The 17054-nt window shown below is 42.6% G+C and overlaps 1 protein-coding gene across 3 annotated transcripts; it reads right to left on the bottom strand.

Moving 5' to 3' along the window:
* Positions 1-4448: 4448 nt before the first annotated feature.
* Positions 4449-15599, bottom strand: dnase1l1 (deoxyribonuclease I-like 1). 3 transcript variants are annotated; one of them, XM_042004332.1, is made up of 9 exons: positions 15477-15599; positions 8969-9130; positions 8485-8573; positions 7436-7525; positions 7241-7353; positions 7022-7134; positions 6763-6920; positions 5810-5906; positions 4449-5330 (listed from the first exon to the last, which is right to left on the bottom strand). In XM_042004332.1, exons 2-9 carry the CDS (start codon positions 9119-9121, stop codon positions 5166-5168), a joined length of 978 nt encoding a protein of 325 aa, XP_041860266.1. In that variant the 5' UTR covers positions 9122-9130; positions 15477-15599; the 3' UTR covers positions 4449-5165. The 3 variants fall into 3 exon arrangements, with proteins under 3 accessions (XP_041860266.1, XP_041860267.1, XP_041860265.1); XM_042004333.1 differs by lacking the exon at positions 15477-15599 and adding an exon at positions 13799-14958 and having other exon boundaries at positions 6763-6838; positions 6973-7134; XM_042004331.1 differs by lacking the exon at positions 15477-15599 and adding an exon at positions 13799-14939.
* Between the last annotated feature and the right edge of the window lie 1455 nt (positions 15600-17054).

The following is a 17054-nucleotide window of genomic DNA, read 5'->3' on the forward strand; positions in this document are numbered from 1 at the left end:
CCGTGCGTCGAGGTGAGTCCAACTATATCCCGCTAAACTTCGCGCACCGGCTCAGGCTCCATCCCCGCCAGAGAGGTGACATTCCATGTCCCTAGAGCTAGCTTTTGCAGCCGAGGATCAGACCGCCAGGGTCCCCGCCTCTGACAGCCGCCCAGCTCACACTGCACCCGACCCTTATGGCCCTTCCTGCAGGTGTTGAGCCCACGGGAGGGGGGTCCATGTCAACTTTTCGGGCTGAGCCAGACCGAGTCCCATGGGCAAAGGCCCGGCCACCAAGTGCTCGCCTCCGTGCTCCACCTCCAGGTCTAGCTCCAGAGGGGGGCCCTGATGACCCACATCTGGGCAAGGGAAACCCGGGTCCATGATTTGTCGTCATCATAGGGGTTTTTTGAGCCACGCTTCATGTGGTCTCTTCCCCAGACACCGGTTTGCCATGTGTGACCCTTCCAGGGGCATAAAGCCCCGGCAACATAGCCACTAGGATCATCAGGACACGCAAACTCCACCACGATAAGGTGGCTCCGAGGATTCGTTCATCTAAAACCTCCTCCACTTCATAGAACTTGCCTCAACCCACAATTACTTTTTGCAGCTCCGCTTCATAAAAAGTACCCTTTTTAGGTTGACCGTCATAATTTCGGATTTTTTAAACAAGGGGACACGGTATGCATTCAGGGACGGTAAACAGCTAGTCGGTATAAATCTGTTCATATTTTTTAGCAAAAATTCCACGCACTTTTGATATTCTGACAAGTCATCTTTGTAACCTAGAGGAAAAGATCTGTGCAGGTTTTAAAAACTTGAGAGGTATTTTTGTTCGTCACCTGAATGGGGGTCATTTTTATACTAGAGTGATAACTGCTGTAACTTTTCACCAAATCTTGTAATACCTCTAAATATCTGCGTGTGTTTTTGGCCATGAAATATATCCACATTCTGGTTTTCAGAGTACAATTGAATCTTTCCACCACTGAAGCTTTCAGATCGCTGCCCGTGGCAAAATGTACAATGCCATGTTTTTTCATCAGGGATTGAAAACTCCTGTTAAAAAATTCTTTACTGGCATCCGTTTGTAATTTTATTGGGACAATAAAAAAAATTGAATTCAAAGGTCGGTATGACCTCGGTCGCTGTTTTTCTCTTTAAAACTCAACCGTAGGCCTTTTTAGAAAATACATTGATGACCGTTAAAAGATAATTATACCAAACGTTTTGTTTAGCCAGGCTCTGCATGTCGCAAAGGTCCAATTAAAATTGATACAGAGGTCTCAGTACAAACACTCTAGGAAAATGTATTCTAGCCGGTTTATGCAAAGTATAGGGGTCCTGCTCCGTCAAGAATGTTTTGACTCTATTTACACTGACTTTTTTACCTGTCTCATCCTGAACACCGCAGCACCTCTACCGGTGATTGCTGTTTGATTTTACTCAGCATCTCGTCTATTTCTGATTGAGTAGGTGTAGTCAAATCAGATACCGTGACCAAAGAAGAGGTATATCCAGACTTCAGCTCAGATGTTGCAGGCAGGGAGAACATTGAATCCTCATTTGTCTATGTTGACGAAAGCGTTCTATCAACCTCACCGACCAAACAAGACAGTGTAAGACTACTGTCACGCTCCGATGTTGAAACAGAGGTCGGGGGTGTGGAGTAGAGTTCAGGGCTGTTCTCTTGAGGAGTGTTTTGATACCAGGTTGGTACGTAACCATCAGAAGACATGGAGGATAAGGCAGGCGTGTAGAATTAACGTACCCGATAAGCAGCAAGGCGGGTGAGCCTGGAGGAAATGTCTGGCGTTCCTGGTCACCAGCGAGGGAGATGTCTGAAAAACAGCATCCATTGTCAGTGGCGAGGAGGGTAAGCCTGGAGGCGATTCTGGAGACAAAACGTCCCCAGTCAGCAGCGAGGGTGAGCCTGGAGCCGAGGCTTGTATGGGAGACATGTTTGCTTTTTTTCAGTTTCCAACGTATGACACAGGTTCCAGAAAATGTCTCTCTTTAAAGTACAAAAAAGTGGGAGGATCTGATGATAATCCTGCCTGCCGCAGCTGCTGGAGTTGAGGAGCAGGAGGAGGAGGCGGAGGGGTCCAGAATTCCAGTTTTTCATAATCGCTATTATATCCGTAGAGTGACGGCAGTTTCCAAAGAACTTTGAAATTTTTGTTCCATTTTCCTTCACCATTTGAAACCATGTTATCATGTTTTCTAACGCAGAATCCTCAGAAACACATTGCATTCACTGCTGAAATACTCTAGAACAAACTCATCCTCATCCTTGACCTTGACCTCTGTATTTCTGCAAGTAGTCTTGCAGGACCAATGTCCACCCAAGGGGCTTTTTCTACTCTCCCACACGAGGCTGGCTACAATTTGACCACTTTGATGCATAAACGGGGTTCCTTCTTCATGACGCACCGCATCTATCTCAAGATACATACGGCCGAGTAGAGTCAGAGATGACCAGTCACCGGATGTCAAAGCAGGCTTTACACTACCCGGATGAGGAGTTTCGTCTTTCTCCAGCTGACAAAAACTTATGTCACGTTGTAGTTAAACTCATATCCCCAGCATCCTCCATCCTCTAACTCAAATTTCTTAGAAAGAGAAAAATCCACAGGGTCCTGGTAGCGGGTGATATAATGACAAAGCTTTTTCGGACAACCAAATCCGTCGTGGAAAACAATCACTGGGAATACGTACAGCAGCACCCAGGCATTGCCTCTTGTCTTTGGCGTTTCCAAAGCATTAGCTTCACACTCCATTTCTGCTTTATCATCTTTTCGCGGGTACAATTACTCAACGAAAGACCCCATCATCATCCTGCTTGCTATTTTCTTTTTTCTTCGCTCTGAATCAACACTCACTCTCTCTCTGTGCTTCACTTAAATAACCGTCAGGAACTCCTCCTCCTACCGATGAAACTACAAACCATGATACAGGACTACAATTCCCACTCACTTCTTCTCCCTACAGCTATGGTCCTGTTGCTGGGCAGATCCTTTGTTTTTGATTGACAACAACGTGTGGAAAACACACGTCACACACACAGAAGTTATCAAGCCACACCCACTCCAGGATCATAACAACATCATAACAACATCTGCACCTTGCACCTGTCATTCATAAATGATTTTTGACACTATGCTGCTTAATAACTCTCTCGCATGTTCTTCTTGTAATCCTGCCCTCTGTTGGGATCAGGATAATCCTGTTTTCTTGGATCAAAGTTATCCGGATTCTACTCAAACGTTCTGAACAACCCAAACTGAGGGTTTTATCCAGATAACAACCAGGACTGGATTACGTGATCTTGGAATCCAGATTTCCTTTTAGAACAACCCATTTTCAAGATTTGATCCTATCCGATAACTGAAATCCAATTGGATTACGTTTGAACAAGCGGCCTCACATGATCAGTGTTTCTCCATCCTGGCCCTTAGGACTCACTGCCCTGCATTAGAGGTAACCCTAACACACCTGAATGAAATGAATGGCTCGTTAACAGGCTGCAAAGAGCTTGATGAGGAAGTTCATTAATCTGAATTTGATTATTATTGATATATATACCAAACTGGTATATTTATTCAAGTGAATTTATTCCAAATAACTGATGTGGAAATATGTTGTTAATTGTTAATATTTACAGGAACTGTTGCAACACCGAGACTTTATAATAAAATGCCAGCCAGCCTGTGGAAAGAGGATACTGGACCTCTTTGTCATTAGTCCCATGTCCTGACCCACATAGCACCTTGTTTTCTGCACACACAGACACTGAGGGAAGTTTTTACCTTCGTCAATACAAAATGATGAAATGAGAGGAAAACTGTAAAAATTACCAGCCTGGTAAATAAATATAATCATGTCAGCATCAGCATGTCAATACTGCGCACTGTTCTAAATTATAGCTTACTATTCATTTAACAGATTTTATGTAAAATATTATTTATTATCACAAAGTCTTCATAGAGATTAGATTCTGTGATTTGGTCTGTTGATTTGATGGTGCATTCTATGCCTGTTATCAACAAAGGTATATTTTTTATTTAGCTTTTAGGATCAACCAATTACAGCTTTGGAAATGATGACTCATACACACACCGCCTCACTAAGACGGGAGTTTCTGTCCATTCTTTGCTCAGAGTTCTCTGAGAAAGTTCTGGAATCTCAGCTAAGAGTCCTTGCTAGTAATTTTTAGGTTAGGAGCTGACTGAGAGGATTCTCAGAATCTTTAGGGATCTTTAGGGATGTGGTGCTGCAGGTATCAGTGGAATCTGTGCTGAGTATGGGTGCAGAGTTATTATTTATTTGGTATGTGGACATGATCCAACAAGAAACCCCTGTACACTGACTCCTAGTTCACAAATATGTTTAAAGGTGAAATAAAAACTGCGTTAACATTTAAAAACAGAGTCTACCATTTTTTTTTTTTTTTTTTTTTTTTTTCAGTTACAAATCAGACCAAAGGACCGTGAACATGTTTCATAAAACCACAGCAGATTTCTGTTAAATCTAAAGAACAAAATGGAGAAAGGCTGAAGGTAAAAGAAAAAGTTCTGCTTGTTTGAAAGTAAAAAGAGAAGAATATAAATGTTCACTTACAGCATCAGACACCAGGAGGTTAAAGACCTGCTTAAGTTTAACACTGGCTACGATCAAACAGACAAATATTTCATCAATCTGCCTAAAATCTGAACAGATTCCAGCTGACATGTTTACATGAAGCTTTTTTATTCTGACTGGACATTCGATCGGATTAAAAGAACACAGCTACTGTTATCTAATTCACCATTTACAAGTGATTTACTTTCATTTTCTCTTTAATATCCTTTTAACATGAAGAACACTGGACTGTTTAAACCAGTCTAAGCATGCTTCAGGTCTTTACAGGAACCTCCTCAGCAGCTAATGTGGACCCCAGCATGTGCAAAATAAAACATGGTAGAAGAATGTTGATCCAATGCTGAGGAGGTTTTAGTAAATCTGAAGCATGCTTGGCTGGAACATAAAAGAATACGAGGGTGAAGAAGGCGAACAGCTTCATTTCGAGCATCATCAGACTCCACATGCAGGACTCTTCATCAGTTCATGAACTTTTCTTTAGATCTTCCTCAAACACAGAGTTTAAAATCATCCTTTCTGCAAGTTTATTCCAGCTACTGTGATCATATGTGGCGGGTAAGATGGCTGAGGACGAACAACGTGCACATCTGGAGCAACGTGCTTGTTCCAGATGTGCTGCCACTGGAGGATGTGCTGCCCCTGAAGGCTCTGGATCTGACCACCTGCAGGAGGACCTCCACTGGATAATGGTCGCTCACGTCCAGTGCCTGAGTAAAAACAGAATGAAGCGTCTGGAAACATCAACACAAAACTAACCAACAAGGTTTGTTTTTGCTTTTTTCTCTGGTTTCATAGAATCACAGTTCAGCTGGACGCTCTGCAGACACTCATCTGACTTTAGTTTGAAGCAACAAAAGCACTTAAATATTTTAAAAATGGTAGTTGAATTCAGTCTTGATATAAGTATTGGGTCTTTGTGTGGCTTTAATGATGCTGCAGGGACCATTAAAGACTCAAACACAGCAAATCTGAAGATCTCAGTGGAGATAAAATCTTCTTCAGGCATTCAGTGCTGATATATTTCTAACTGTCCTATAACATCAGTAACTCTGTATTTACATCACCTTTCTGTGTTACGGGTCTCGGTTGTATGTCTGTTAAAGGCATGTTTGTTCTTGCACCTCAGTTATTTGTGGCTATAACGGCTGGTTGCTGGTGTACAGGTGTAGACACACAAGCTGGTTACCTGCTCTTCTGTTAGTCGGTATTCTGTCTGGAAGTTAAAAGGTTTGGCGGAGGAAGGCACCACCGCTCTGTTAAAGGCTTCTCCGTGCACAACAATCCTGGTGGAAAATACAGAATGGACAGAAGAGCCGAAGAAAAGGCTTTTCATCAACACTGACTATAGAATAAGCAAGTTAAAGAGTCATCCACACCAAGAACACATTTTCTAACTACAAACCATTAGTTTAAATATTATTTACAATCAGGTGAACGGTGGAATATTGATCATAATTCAGACTGAATCACACTTCAGCACATTTTAATGAATAATGGTTTAGCCACTCGGAAACAGGGACCATGCACTGGCATTTGCATCTCGGATGAGTCTCAGGTGGCAGCAATGAGCGGCTACCGTAACAGTCCAATAAAGCAAATTCAGAGATTTTTATAGAAACATGTTAAATGAGGCAATAGCTGACGAAACCGGTTAAAAGGCAGAGAACTGCTTTTTAGTCCATTTTTTCATTGTTTTCTATCTATTTTCTCTTCAGGATTTTTAGAGTAGATCAAAAAAATGTTTCAGTTCTCATGACTTAGTGATGATGATGATGATGGTCTGGATGCGGTAGGATTGAATATATAAGCTGAGCAAAGCTGACTCCGCCCCCTTACTCGAACATTAGAAAAACTGCATTAACCTCCGACTAGCAGCTGGTTAGGCTGCATCTTCTCCGGAGAACTCTGCAGAACCAAAGCTAAACTATTTACCCTGACAAACATGAGGACGAAGACAAAAATACATCATTTTAATGTTTCATCGATGCTTTAGGAGTGAAGCTGAGTTCCAGCACTCGTGCAGATCTGGCAACATATCAGCTTAGAGAATCGTATCCGTGTTTGGGGAATTTAAAAAGCCACGATCAATGACGTAGTATACTGGTGCTTCGTAAAGTCTGGGTGGTTTGTGGCGTTTACCTGTCGTATGTGCAGGATGTGGTCGAACGTACGGTGGTGTCACTGTTCTCCGGTATGAGCCAGAAGAGGTTTTTGTCTGTAATCAGGCGCACTTTAAAGCGGTTCTTCTTAGCAAGGTAACCACAGTCAGCATTAAAGTCCCCAAGAAGCATCACATTCTGCTCATACACACAATCACATTCACAGTAAGACTCATGATCACCAACCAACCTTTTAAACTGAAGTGTGCATCAGCATCATTCATAACATGAGACGCTACCTCAGTTTTCCACATCTTCCTCACGTGCTGCAGAACATCATACAGGGCATCGAGCTCCTTAGTGGTGTTGTCTGGAGTGGTGTGCTGAGGAATCAGGACAAATTCCTTTATAGCTGAAAAAGTAAGGTGAGGTTTGGGGGCGGGAGGATGTGGGGAGACGGGTTTACATCCCATACATTAATATTATCCGACATGGAAATCCAGAGTCAGTGATCCTACCTGTGGTGGGGGCCCTGAAGCGAACAACGAACGGCTCTCTGGAGAAAGCATCTACATCTCCTGGAAGCTCGTCTGGATACTGATACTGGTCAGTGAGTGTCACTGAGTTACTCCTGCAGACACCCAGATAAACATTTCTGCTTGTGTTCACTTTGGTGCATCAAGCTGTGAAGAAGCAGGATCAGCTCAGCTTACCTGTAAAAAAACACATACTGCTCCTGGTACGACGCCGACCTGCCCAGCCTCCCACTGGCCACAGCTCTGTACTCATGTCCAGAGCCATACCTGAATAACAATGAAATACATGCACACACATGGATTTACTGTTATGGAACAGTGGGGTGTGTCCCTGCGCTCATTTGGCTGCATAGTTGTGTGTGATTGTGTGTGACTGTGTGTGTTTATCTCCCCCTGCTCTGTGAATGATCATGCTGGTAAAATGCTGAAGTTCTGCTGCAGAGAGAGCAGAGGTAAGCGCTACAAGAAGGCCTAAACTCATGTGTTGCCTCGACATTTTAACGTTAATTAAAGTCCCCTCTGGTATCATGAAATTACTTTTGTCCAAATGAACTTATCTAAATTATGAAATAAAAATCCAAGTGCATGGCAGCATGCCGGTGTGAGGACAGCAGAAAGACAGCGATCAGTTCATCACTGTGTGCTGCTGATGTTTCTTGGTCTTTGCAACACTTCTGGGTTTTGTTGCTAATGCTGCAACTTCCTGCTGGGCTCCAGCTGTGCAGCTGACCTCAGTCTCTCTTCCTCTTTCTGAAGAAACTACTTCTCACAGCAGACTTTTAACAACAGCATTTGAAGTTTGTAGAATAGCGACAGTAACTGGCTCAAACTTTACTTTGTAAGCGAATGAGCCTCCACCCAGCCACCTGCAAAATACTGGGCAAAAAGGCAAATGGTCCCCTCTAGAGAGATGCTTTGGTTATTTCTTCTGAGCTGTTGCAGCACAGTGTATCATGGCAAGTGGATGCCGGGAGGGTGTTTTTAGATATAAATGTATTCTAAGCTGATTAAATCACAAATATTCTTATTCCCGTACAGTCCTACATTAATGAAAACATTTTTTACTTCTGCCAATAATAGACCTTAAATGTTAAAAACTGGCTCTTTAAAACTTACATTTTACAACTTAAAATGGTAAAAGGTAAAAGGATTGAATGTAATCGCTGCTCGAGTGATGGAAAGACTGATGTGTGTGTACATGCATGAGAAAGCGAGCGGTGAATCACCTTTGGACCTGTTCGAGCAGCTGTGGTACAGCTGTTCCTTTACTGTCTCTCACCTCCTGAAGCAAGCACACGTCGCAGCGAGAGATGATCTGAAACAGCAAAGCCACAGAACGACTGTTTCCAGTGTAACAGACAGGAGTCTCTCAGTGGCAGCCTGGTGGGCACCATGCCTGGAAAGGTGACGCTAAAGTTCGTTGTTTTTTAACCACGTCTCTCAGCAGCTTCTCTCTTCCTGTTTTGCATCTCAGTACAAACATAAATGAAACTTGTAGTGAAGGAATTAGTGCTCAAAAAAAAAAAAACTTTTAAAAAAGCAGCTACACTCTTTACTCATAATCAGCTGTTTCATTTCCTGTTTTTGGTCCAGTATGGTTCCTCTGAGAAAATCTAAATGCTGAATAATAGAGAATAATTTGATGCTTTAATCTGAAATATAACATTTAAAACTGATGTTAATGTCAGAACATCGTAACCACATCCTCACCTTGACAAGAGTCTGCATGACATCGGTCTTCTTGGCTTTAGAATCTCCATAATGATGAAGGTTAAATGCACAGATTCTGAAGTCTGAATCTCCTTGAACATCACTTACTCCCAGGAGGAAGGAGAGGAGGAGGAGGAGGGATGAAGACCTCATGGCCCAGAGCTACAAGAAGACAAGAATCATCAGTGTAAACACAAAAACACACACAAGCCATCAGTATAAGTTAACGATAAGTTAGTTGTTAACTTTACAGCAGAAGTGGCCTCATACGAGGTTAAAGCGACCGTTTCATTAAAAGAAGCAAAAACTTTATTGATAAAGCTGTGAAAACAAAACTTTTCCTCAGCTTGTAGATATACAGGCAGACCCATAATGATTACAGCTGAGAGGCCTGTAAAGGCGAACTTCATCAGAAGAAGCTTTCATTTAGAGTTTATGTGAAATTTTTAGCAGGAATCTCAGCAAGAACCTCGTTTCTGCTCATAATGAACATTTCTCATAACCAGATTAGAGCTTTTCCTGTTTTCTCTGGACTGGAAAAGTCATTTTCTCACCATAAATACTGTATTCTTGTTCAGTCCTGTCCTTTGATGAAGCCAAAGTTAAACATACAGCCTTACTTTGCTTCCTTAAAATAGGGACAATTTGTGGACATTAATCACAATGGCTCTAATGTTCAAAGCCTCAGGGACCCCCTGTGCTCTTTGGGTGACCCCCTTGAGGAGTCTGGGACCCCAGGTTGGGAACCACTGCCCTAAGCTACGGTGGCCAAAATTGTTTAGTCCTTGGTAAAAGTGTTTCGGCATCGTACTTTTGTTTTGTAAATGTAAACATGGTTTGTATTATGTACATGTGCATCATGATAATGTAAAATAGTTTCACTCGATGTAATATTGTTTTTCATTCCCGACCACGGTACTAAGCCCCGGTCAGATTAGGTCAGATTCAGTGTGCAGAAGTGTAACACCCTAAAACTTCGTTAACTATTAATAAAAATAATTTGTCACAACACAACAAGGCTCCACCGTATCACTCCACCTCCTCTCCACTACAGCAGTAGCACAATCATAAATTAATATCTTACAATAGTAACACGCTGTCAGTAACGTTTTATCCTCATAACGGTGACGACGTTGTATCCATGGAAAGAGTAATTAACTAGGTTACTGAAAAAAGGAACGGCGTTACTTCCACCACTGCTAATTATTATTGTTGTTAGCTTTTACTACAACAACATAAATAAATAAATAAATAAATAAATAAGAGGACGAATGAGAAAATGCTGCAGTGATTCAATAATGGTTCAAATGAAGTTTGAAGAACTGTAAAAAAAAAAGTTATATATATTGTTTATACACTTTTGTCTTTATTATTATTATAATTTTATTTTTTTAAATCCCTCTCCAAAACTTTAGCTACTCAGGCTAGCGGCTGGCTAGCCGAGTGATTTCTTCTGCTTATTGGAGTTTGTTAAACAACTGACTGACTTACTGCTGCCACAACTTAGCTTCCCGTGGATAATGGTATTATCTCTTAATGTTAAACGTACTCGGTTTCATGGCCCAGAGGTACAAAGCTGAACGTTTTTGCAGCCCTCAAGGTGACGCTCAAGACCTAAGCATTCACTGCTGCACTATACTTAAAAATCTCTGTAATAAACAAAATAACCTTAAAAAAGAAAAAGGTTGTATTTCTCTTTATAACTCTGTTTATTTTGGGCTGGAGCCTCTGGGCAGACACCTGCCAATGTTACAACTAAAAAATGTTTTAGCAAACATGTACATGTTCCCTCAGCAGAACATTGTTATACAAAACATGCAACAAGGTCTCCTACACAGCTACACAGTACCCAGGTTTGAATGGGGAACTAGACTTTTCTCCTTTTTTATAATGGTCTTGTGGTTTAATTGACCACCCTGTGGCTTCTTAAAGAAAAGAGGAACAATACCTATTTGTTTGTTGATGTATGTATGGATTATCTATATATATATACCAAGAATTACCAACTCTCTGAGGGAGGCAAGACCCTCTGCGCTACTGCCTACTTCATATGATGAGAGACAAGGGAACACGAGACATGACAGGCTCAGATGTCACCCAGTCAAACAAGGTCTGCATCAGGTGCTGGGCAACCAGAGCACCCTGGCGAGAAGTGGGCTACTAGAACAAGACGGAAATGGACGAGAGGCGAGAACAAGGCTCTGTTGGTATGCTATTACTCCAGTAACCCTAGTCAGAGGGGTTACATGCAGAGAATGTGGGAAATATGGAATCTTTGAAACCCGCAATCAACACTCACTGCCAAACAACTAGTAGCTCAACGTTCCAACATCCACAGACGGCAAATGCTATGGCAAAGGGGAGCCAGGACACCAGGTCAGGGGGGGAGTTAACAACAACTCCCCATCCAGAGATTGGGTATGAAGCCCCAATAAGCACAATCAATCATGGCAAAAATGAACATTAGGCAAACCTGACACCAGTTACAGAGGCTGAGTGAAGCACCATCGGAAAGTCTCCTGGAAGATGTGAATGCAGCCTTGAGAACGATTCCTACAACGATTATCAATGAAACCAATGAGCTGATCTACACCTCAGCAGCAGTGATCCTTGAGGTGCTTAGCTATCAACCAAAGAGCAACCATAAAGATACATATCCACCATGGAAGGTTGGAGGCTAAAATCAAGGCAGCTCGGAGAGAAGTGAGCCAACTATCAGAGCTCCAGAAAGGTGCAATGAAAAAACAGGTACCCAGGAGGTACAGCCAGATGCCCACACCTGAAGCAATAGAACCTGCCAAATAATGACTCCAAGCCTTGGCCACCCGCCTAAAGAGGTACACGAGAGAAATTGAAGCAAGGCCAATAAACCTGCTGTTCTCAACTCAACCAGCTAAAGTTTACTCTCAGTGGCAGGGTAACAACAACAGGGCAGACCCGCCAAGGCTGGAGACTGAACAATACTGGAAAAACATATGGGAGAAGGAGACATCACACGAAAGCGGGGCACAGTGGCTGATGGATCTAAGAGCAGACCACAGCAACCTCCCTGTACAAGAACCAGTAACCAACACAGTGGCAGACAACCAACAAAGAGTCTCAGGTATGAAAAGCTGGACAGCATCAGGGTCTGACATGGTTTACACCTACTGGCTGAAGAAGCTAACTGCACTCCATGAGGGCCTGGCAGCACAAATGATCCAGCTACTAAAGGATGGGACCCACCCTGAATGGCTAACTGAAGGCTGGACAATCCTGATCCAGAATAACCTGTCTCCCCACACATGGAATCTCATGTTAGGCATCATAGCGGATAAGATAAGTGGACACATGGATCAATACATGAGCACAGCACAGAAGGGCATTGGTAAAAAATACCAGAGAAGCAAAACACCAGCTGCTGGTAGATAGAACAGTCGCTCGGGACTGCAGAACCAGGAATACACTGCCTCAATTGATTACAGGAAAGCGAATGACTCAATGCCACACACAGGGATCATGGAATGCTTGGAGAAGTATAACATCAACAGGACTCTAAGAGCCTTCATTGCAAACTCAATTCGGCTGTGGAAGACCACCTTTGAGGCCAATTGCAAGCCAATTGCACAAGTCACTTACCCTGACGAAGGCCCCTTTGGCATGAATGTTTTTTTAAATAGATTAGCCATGAATTAATAAGAGCTTTTTATTCCCTATCTTCTTGAGTGCTTCAGTTATCTCCTTATTGATTAGTTACATGTTGTTTCTGTGGTTTATGTGAATTTTTGTGATTAGACAAAGTCCACGTCTAACAGCTGATACTGGACGTCTGTGCTTGTCCTGTTGGATCTCAGTGATGCTTTTAACGCCAGTGATCACGTCATTCCTTTATAAAGGTTGAACTGGCAATAAAGGAGCTGCATTAGGATGGTTCATGTTATAACATGTCTTACATGAAACATATATAGTGCCCTATGTGGAGTGATTCGGTACTCAACCTCATCACTACTGCTATAACTGTGTTTGTGTGTGTGTGTAATCTCCCAAACATGAAGGCAATAAAGTAAGATGGCTCCCTCCATTCCTCTGTCATTCTTTTCACGCCCAATAATACTTCATTGTGGCAGCGGTACAGGAGCGTCCATAAAGTCGAGAATACACCTCTCCTTGCCCGATGTAACATGAAGTTACTATAGCTGTGGACACATCACCATGAGCGAGCTGAGTAGCTAAGCTAATCAGACGTGACGTAACATCTACCGGAGTTGAACTGGTCCAATACGAATCTTAGCAAGTTGATCTCCTTCAGGCAGAAAATGTGTTTGTACCTTGAAGACGAGGAGATAACAGATGAAGCTAAACAAGCAAGGAAAATATGCCGAGGCATCGGGGATGATGGGTTAAATCAATATCTGCACCCTAACCATCCCAACCCGCACCCATTGGTGGAAACAAGGCTCAAGTCACCAAGAGATGAGGCATACTTGGTACTAAATGTGAAACCATCTGACCTACCTGGACACACACGTCACCTGAAGATTGATACAGGTGCATCTGAAAATACCCTCCCACTGCGTACATACATACAAATGTACGGCAGAAGCCATCAAGTCATGAACAGACATCAAAACTCAGCCTACAGTGGCCACAGGACCTATTGCTATGGGAAAATAGACATCCCATGCCAGTGGAAAGACTCTAGGTGGGTCAAAGCCAAGTTTTATGTTGTGGATGTACCAGGACCAGCAATAGTTGGACTACCTACAAGCGAAGCACTGAAACTTATCACTCTGAACATAGACTCAGTAACAGTCAATGCAAACACAGCAGCTAATAAAGAGTATAAAAGACCTTAGCTAAAGACGGCGCCCAGTGAAGCAGAGGGAGAAGAGCAGTGGGGAGAGGACACAGCCCTGGGGGGTACCAGTGCTGATGGAGTGCTGGACGTGATGCTCCCCAGCCTCAGGTGGAGGTGGGAACTGTGAGCTGAGTAAGCTTCCGGTGGAGGATTTCAGAGATAATGGTGTTAAATACCAAGCTGAAGTCCACGAACAGGATCCTTGCATACGTCCCTGGGAAATCGAGGTGATGCAGGATGTAGTTCAGTCCCACATCAAAGGCATCGTCTATCGACCTGCTTGCCCTGTAGGCAAAGTCCAAGGGGTCCAGCAGGGGGCTTGTGATGGTGACAACACCAGTCTTTCAAAGGATTTCAGGACTACAGACGTCAGGGCAACGGGCCTGTATTCATAAACTCCTGTGATGGAGGGCTTCTTGGTATAATGGTGGAGCGTTTGAAGCATGAGGGCATCTTTACACAGCTGCAGGGATCGATTAAAGATCAGAGTGAAGGTGAGTGCCAGCTGTTCAACACTGACTTTCAGGCAGGCAGGGACACATTGTCTGGTCCTGGAGCCTTCCTGAGCTTCTGTCTTAAAAAGAGCCGGCACTCTTCACAGATCCTTGGTGCAGGCGGAGGTCTAGTTGAAGGATGTGGGGGTTACAGGGAGACCTAATGTGTGGGTTGAAGGTGTGAAGGACTACTTCCCAAACCTGCAGAAACCAGTAAAAGTTATTCAGACCATTAGCAAGTCTGGGATTTTCCACAGGGAGGGGGGATGGTCTCCTGTAGCTGATGATGTGCTGCAGGACTCTCCACACTGACAGAGGGTTGTTTGCAGAGAGTTTTTTAGTCTCTCATTAGCTCCTCTTAACTACCCTGATCTCCTTTGTCAGCCTGTTTCTGGCCTGCTTGAACAGGTCCTGGTCCCCGCTTCTGTAGGCCTCTTCCTTGGTCTGACGCAGCTTCCTGAGGTTAGGTGTGAACTAAGGTTTATTGTTGTTGTATGTCAGATAGTCTTGGCCTGCAGCTGATGTAGGACGTCACAGTGTCTGTCAGCTCGTTGAAGTCAGCTCTGCAGCTGCAAAGCTACTTCAGTCAAAGCAGGCCTGTAACTTCAGCTTTGGCTCCTCAGTCCACTTCCTCACAGTCCCTACTACAGGCTTAGAAGTTTTTCATTTCCGGCTGCAGGCTGAGATGAGATGAGGCAGACGGTGGTCAGAAAGTCCTAAAGCAGCGCGGGGGACAGAGCGATAAACAGTGAAGCAGTGGTCCAGCTGGGACACTATGCTGTCTGTATTTTGGAGCTCATGAGTGAAGTTTATTCTGTTAAAATTCCCTTTTACAGCTTAACCCCTTTAATGGGTATGCCTTGCTAATAGTAGGTTAGAGCTCATTTTGCCTTCAGATATGCTTTCATTCTGTGTGGCATAGACTCAACAAGGTGTTGGGACCATTACTCAGACCATTTGGTCTAGATTAACATATGTGTAAAGAATGAAAAATCTCCTCAACACAATATCAACAGAGAACACATTAACAACACACACTACACACACTGCACACACTGCGTTATCTCTGCTGAAACACTCACACAGACATTCAGAGGATCCAGTTACACCCTGGTCTCCAGTAAAACTACTCAGGCTTCTACAGAACAAAGGTCAAAGTAAAGCAGCAGTGACTTACCGGCCTTGTTACTCGTTGGACTTGCTGGGTGTGAGTGTTTCTTTCCACCCGCCTCCTCTCTGGAGAAACTCGAAGCAGGACAGCCCCCTGAGTGTGTTTCCTGTGGGTGGAACTAAAGCAGGACCGAGGCTGCCGCTGGTGCTGGCCTATTTATATCTTATAAAAAGCATTAGTCAGAGGTCCAGGGTGCAGTTGCTTGGACATCTTGGTAAATTTATTATATATTTACTTCATCTTGAGCACATTTTATATTGTCACAGGGGGAAGTCAGACTTTCAGCCAGGAAAACCCGAAATGACAATTATGTTTCTAGAACTTATTTCACAATATTATGAAAATAAGGAAGAAATGGCCCCAAAGTCATAGAGACAAACAGTTTGATCCTTTTCACACTTTTCAACCAAACAAATGAAATGATTGATTTTTCAGACATTTCCAAACTAAATCTCTAAAATTCCTCCGACTGGTTCAACAAGCTGAGTTCAGTTTAAAAGTAGCTGGAAAAATCTTCCGTCTGTTATTTTAATTTCTGTGCATCAGTTAACCAAATGTATAATGTAGAGAAAATCATTCTTCTCACATTTAAAAGACTTTATGACCAAGCTCCAATATACTTGTTAAATTCATTCCTAATACAGTCAAGCAAAAACAGATGATAATAAGAAACAAAAACAAGAATGAAAATGAAACAGAAGAAAAAAAAATCTTATATGAGCTTTTACATGAAACGTTGTTCTACAAACTTTACAAATTAAAATATTTAGCCTCTCACCTGATAAGACTGACGTCACTTTAAACCATCATAGTGCAACAATAATTCCTTTTACAGAGATACATCTAAACCCAGGTTTCTTAAAGATCTCTGGTCCTTTTAAACGATATTTACTCTCTTCTCTTTTGGATGTGATGGTAAAATGTTGTTATTGTGCTTCATACATAGTTTATAACAAAAAGGGACTGACTGACTCAGGAAATGAAAAAAACTTCAACTGATTGAACGATGGGTTTGATGGATCTCTGTGTTTACTTTGTGTTAGTTTGTGTTAGTTTTACATGAACTTCCCAGACTTCAGTACAACAGGTCAGACATGGAACAATCAGCGAGTTATAAAACAGATGTGATGCTTTCTAATCAAAGAATGTTGTGTAAGATAGTAACAACATCATCATGTTAAAGGCCTTTTCCCAATTCTGACAATTTATTTTTGTTAAACCATCTTTTTAATTTTCCAACTCTGTTAACCACATCCAACACCTGCACGATATTCCCTCCAGAAAAAAGAAAAGTGGTGTCATCTGCAAAGAGAAAACATTTAGTGTCATTAAGATACCAAATTAAAAGATTTGGAAAGTTTTGGGAAAGGACGGACCTCTGAGGTACAACACGTTATAGAAAAAAGAGCCTGGAGTGCTGCTTGGGTGTAAGAGATGGTATTCCTCTGGTGCTCTTCGGTTATGGGATCAAGTTGAACTCATGAAAAGATTACTGAGGCACTCAAGAAGATTATTAACTCATGGCTAATCTATTAAAAAACATATCAACGCCAACATGTTTCAGCCTAAGAGCCTTCATCAGGG

The sequence above is a fragment of the Melanotaenia boesemani genome, chromosome 13, assembly GCF_017639745.1.
Source record: "Melanotaenia boesemani isolate fMelBoe1 chromosome 13, fMelBoe1.pri, whole genome shotgun sequence".
NCBI classification, from domain to species: Eukaryota; Metazoa; Chordata; class Actinopteri; order Atheriniformes; family Melanotaeniidae; genus Melanotaenia; species Melanotaenia boesemani.

Bases quoted from the DNA above. Each gene is read 5' to 3' on its own strand.
- dnase1l1 (XM_042004332.1), bottom strand. From the start codon at position 9,121: ATGAGGTCTTCATCCCTCCTCCTCCTCCTCTCCTTCCTCCTGGGAGTA. The intron at 7,135-7,240 runs GTAGGATCACTG...TTACTTTTTCAG, and splicing joins CTTCAGGGCCCCCACCACAG to CTATAAAGGAATTTGTCCTG. The intron at 5,331-5,809 runs GTAACCAGCTTG...GTTTTTACTCAG, and splicing joins ACCGACTAACAGAAGAGCAG to GCACTGGACGTGAGCGACCA.